The sequence below is a fragment of the Lithobates pipiens genome, unplaced genomic scaffold (genome assembly GCF_037356315.1).
Source record: "Lithobates pipiens isolate NorthernLeopardFrog02 unplaced genomic scaffold, aLitPip1_a1.2 Scaffold_8, whole genome shotgun sequence".
NCBI lineage: Eukaryota > Metazoa > Chordata > Amphibia > Anura > Ranidae > Lithobates > Lithobates pipiens.
The window spans coordinates 90,593,108-90,597,272 of record NW_027507903.1 but is presented as its reverse complement, the minus strand read 5'-3'; the positions used below and the strand labels follow the sequence as shown (position 1 = coordinate 90,597,272).

The 4,165-nt window shown below is 39.3% G+C and overlaps 1 protein-coding gene across 1 annotated transcript in view; it reads right to left on the bottom strand.

The window, feature by feature from the left end:
* Positions 1–2,258: 2,258 nt before the first annotated feature.
* The window catches only part of LOC143960512 (bone morphogenetic protein 7-like), an 11,959-nt gene continuing 10,052 nt past the window's right edge, over positions 2,259–4,165 (bottom strand). Inside the window, exon 2 of the mRNA XM_077469187.1 lies at positions 2,259–3,779. Coding sequence (XP_077325313.1) covers positions 2,490–3,770 — 1,281 coding nt within the window. The 5' untranslated portion in view covers positions 3,771–3,779 and the 3' untranslated portion in view covers positions 2,259–2,489. The remainder of the gene's footprint in view (positions 3,780–4,165) is intronic.

The following is a 4,165-nucleotide window of genomic DNA, read 5'->3' as shown; positions in this document are numbered from 1 at the left end:
TCTCATTCTCAGAGACGTGTGAAGCCCCGGTGCATGGGTTCATCTTCACTGACCAACTCAGAAAGGGAGGCATGGGTGGAACTACAATGGTCGGAGGCAAACGCACAGGAGGCTTCCACAAGTGCTCCTTAAGTGAAAGTCTTTCTCTGAGTTTGGAGTCAATGAGGATGGCAAACGAGATCAAGCTCTCCAGCTCAGTGGGTATATCTCAGGCTGCTATGTCATCCTTGATGGAATCTGAGAGACCATGAGAAAAAGCAGCCACGAGGGCCTCGTTGTTCCAAGCAACCTTTGCTGCCAGAGTATGGAATTTAATGGCGTAGTCGGCAATGTTTCTCACACTTTGTTTGATGGACATGAGGCACTTGGCAGCAGAAGCGGAGCATGCAGGAACATCAAAAACCCTTTTAAAGGAGGCCACAAACTGAGGGTAACTCAAGACAACAGGTTTTTGCATCTCCCATAGAGGGTTAGCCCAGGCCAAGTCTATCTCAGAAAGCAAAGATATCACAAAACCTACTTTGCTTCTGTCCGTGGGAAATGCCTGGGGCAGCATTTCGAAGTATATCTCAACCTGATTGAGAAACCCTCTGCATTGAACTGGATCGCCCCCCAAATCGATGGGGAAGCAGAGCAGAACCAGACATACCTCTTATAGAGGGAATACTCGAGGCGGGTGCTTGCACAGAGACTGGCGCAGCAGCAGGGACGGCCCACAACTCAGGTTGTACCGGAGCAGCTACCGTAAGGGATTCAAGGTGAGCTGTGCGATTCAGGAACCTTTGTAACGGCAAAGCAAACTGATCCATGTGGTGATCTTGCTCATCCAATCTGGAAAAAATATTACCAACAAGTGGATTGACTGTATCTTTTGAATTCATGGCCTTCGCGTACTGTCAGAAACCATGAATCAGACTGAGACAGAAGTACAATCAAATCACACTTGTTTATTAATAAAAATAAAAGGTAAATAGAAGAAGCGTAGTCAAGCATAGCCAAAGTCCAGTAACCAGATCAGGTAGTCAGCCAGTCCAAAGTTCATTAACCAGATCGGGTAGTCAGCCAGTCCAAAATTCATTAACCATATCGGGTAATCAGCCAGGCCTGAAGTCAGGGATCCAAGGAGAGCAACTGCAAGCAGGATAAGGAGCCAGGAGGGATGTCAGCAAGCCAGTCTTGAAACAAACAGCAGGAGATGGTTCCTTGTGATGTGACCAATGCGAAGGCAGAGGAGAAGTGAGCTGGAAGGCTTTAAATAGGCAGGTCAGACGAGCATCATTGGGAAAAGCTGGTAACTGTGGAAAGAGAAGAGAGCTGGCAATTGGCCGACAGCTGAGCGACCAGCCCAGAGGAGGAAGGGCTAAGCTAGCCCTGACACTTTGTGACTGTTGACTTGTGGCTTTCAGTGAACTACCAGGTCGCTGCGGTAGTTAATTAAAACTCCCTGTCACAGTGTTACTGCCTGGCCATTTTGGAAGTACAGCCAGATAGATACACAGACAGTCTGCAGAACCCTGGCATTACACCCAGGATTTTGTGATGCTTTACAGCAATGCTTTACAGGTCTATTACAAATAAATTATTAAATACATATTTTTTTACCTGCAAAAAATGCATTTATTTTTATTTTTTTGTAAAAGTATCCTTTAAATAGTGGATGTGTGTGGATATTTTTTTCAAAAAAAGGTTATTATTTAGTTTTATTTTATGGGTTCAATGCACAGCTTTGCTACTGTAAATCAAAGCTATGTGTTCAGTGATAGTAAATGTAAGTAGTAAATTGTGATTGTGAAATCAGCTATTCTAATCTTCGATTTTAATCTTTAAAGAGTCTTTTTTCTAGATTTTTTTAAATTATTAAAACATAACTAACCCAAAATCACACATTTATTAAAAAGGACCTAAATTCAAAACTTACCATAAGTTTTTGGGATGGTGTTTGCATATATTTTAATGACCAATCATTCTTACCTGTCCAGCATAATGATGCTGCGGTTTAATTCTGGACCCATCCTAATTTGTTAAAGAGAGTTCAAACTTTGAGTTGGGATGTGCATTTAAGGACAGCTATGCCTTGGAATTGAATTAGTTACACATATATTCTATATGGATATCAAAGTTTGCAGACATACAGTAGATTAGAGGGTGATTGCTCTGCCAATAACAGAGGTAAGATGCATGGAAACCTTTCATTTCCATTTCATGTGTTGTAGGATTTATATTTTCTTTTCTTTAAAATAAAAGACAGATCACCATGATTAAACCTTTAAATATGACTATACATTTATGTTTTACATAATTTTACACTGTCATATTGCATTTGATAAAACGTATGGAAGGTTGTTTCTATAAAAAACAATATGTTGCTTTGTTCTTGATCATAAAATACAAAGTCTAAGGAAAAAAATACATGTAAACATGCAGTGGCTCTTAAAAAGAAACATTAATCGAGATACAAATTCCAGGTTTTAGTTGCACTATTTGTGATTCTAGTGGCAGCCACATGATCCCACCACCATGTTTCTATACTTCTTTAATATAACATTGGAACTGTCATCAAAATACAAGACAGAGATTCCCTGAAGTTCTTTAGGGGCACAACATGGCTTTGGAACAGTTTCAGGATTAATGAAGTGAACTAAGGTCTGAACAATTGCGTGATTAGTGGCATTCATGTAAGAGTTGAGTGGAAAAGCACATTCTCCTTCACAGTAGTTGGAGGAATATCCTTCTGGGGCGATTATCCAATCTTGCCAGCCAAGGTCACGGAAACTCACATAAAGTTCATGCTTCTTGCAGGTCTGTTTTAAGAATCGGGGCCCGCTATTACTAGGGCTGCTATCCATAAAGCTCTCTGTAATATTAACTAATGGAAGGTTATTTTCCTTTACTGGCATTTTATCTTGGTTTCTATGTTTACTGCTCACAGAACGAGTACTACGTAGGTGAATTGTTGCAGTTTTAAAAAATGCTACAATAAATGGGTGCTTCTCCTGTGGTCCACTTCTGCCAACTAGACCCACTGATCGAGGTTTAACACCTTTCCTCCCCAGAGTTTCTATTCTCATTTGTAGTCCAACGTTGACCTGAGGATTTTCCACCCAAACATTGCTTGATGCAGTAATGTCAAATATCAACCATCCACTTTCTGCACCTGACTGGATTATCTGGCTGTCCAGCTTTAACAGCTGATTAGTATGTTCCTGAAGCACCTGGTAGATGCTGATCCGGAAGGTTTCATTATGGTTAGTTGGATCTTTATATATGCGCAACTCAGCTGCTATCATTTGGTCTCCTACTGGAACATCAGAAAGATTAAACCTAAATTCTTTGCTGTAGCATTGATGACAGAATTTGACATCATTCTCCACTAGGTTAACAAAACTCATGACAAAATCTGCATCAGCAAGAAAGTGGTTTTCATAAAGATGGACGAGGGAATGATCATACTTGGTATAAAAATTTAAGTACTGAAAATTATCTTTTTGCTCTTCAAAGACACTTATTGAATTGTAGAGATTCATCATGAATATTGGTGCAGAGGTCTTCTTCTCATGAAAGTAAGGTTTTGGTCTATGAGGCAATCCTAAAACAGATAAAATCTCTCTCTGTATCTCTCTGCGTTCAGGGTTCTTCAGCCGCCATTGGACAAAACTGGAGTGCACATTATCTTCAACCATTCCATCTGATGTTATGCGTGTCATAGAAAAGTAGAAAAATATTAATATGATGGTTCTTCTTCTGTTGCCAATCTCAACAGCCATTTCCATACGGCCTTGCTGAAATAGAGAGAACATGCAATCAAAACTCAATTGGAGGCATAAACATTCAGATAAAAATAAACTTTCTTAGAAGAGATATCCTGGTTTTGTTGGATGTTTTAAGGTCTGTGTCAAAGGACTTTTGTTAAGATCAAGTGGTTTTTACATTCCCATACTAATCTGCAGGAAGACTTGCTTGAAACAGGTCATATGCACCTGTCAATGAATTCTGAATAGTCTCAGAAGAGAGTCAAACTGATTCTATTGACACAGGCCTTTAAAAATATAAATATTATGTACTGTATATAAAAGTCAACACTAAAATCAACTATATTACTATTACTAGCTGCTGTAATAATATCAAAAAGTGATATATATCTAAAAAAAAACTTTGTATATTTTCT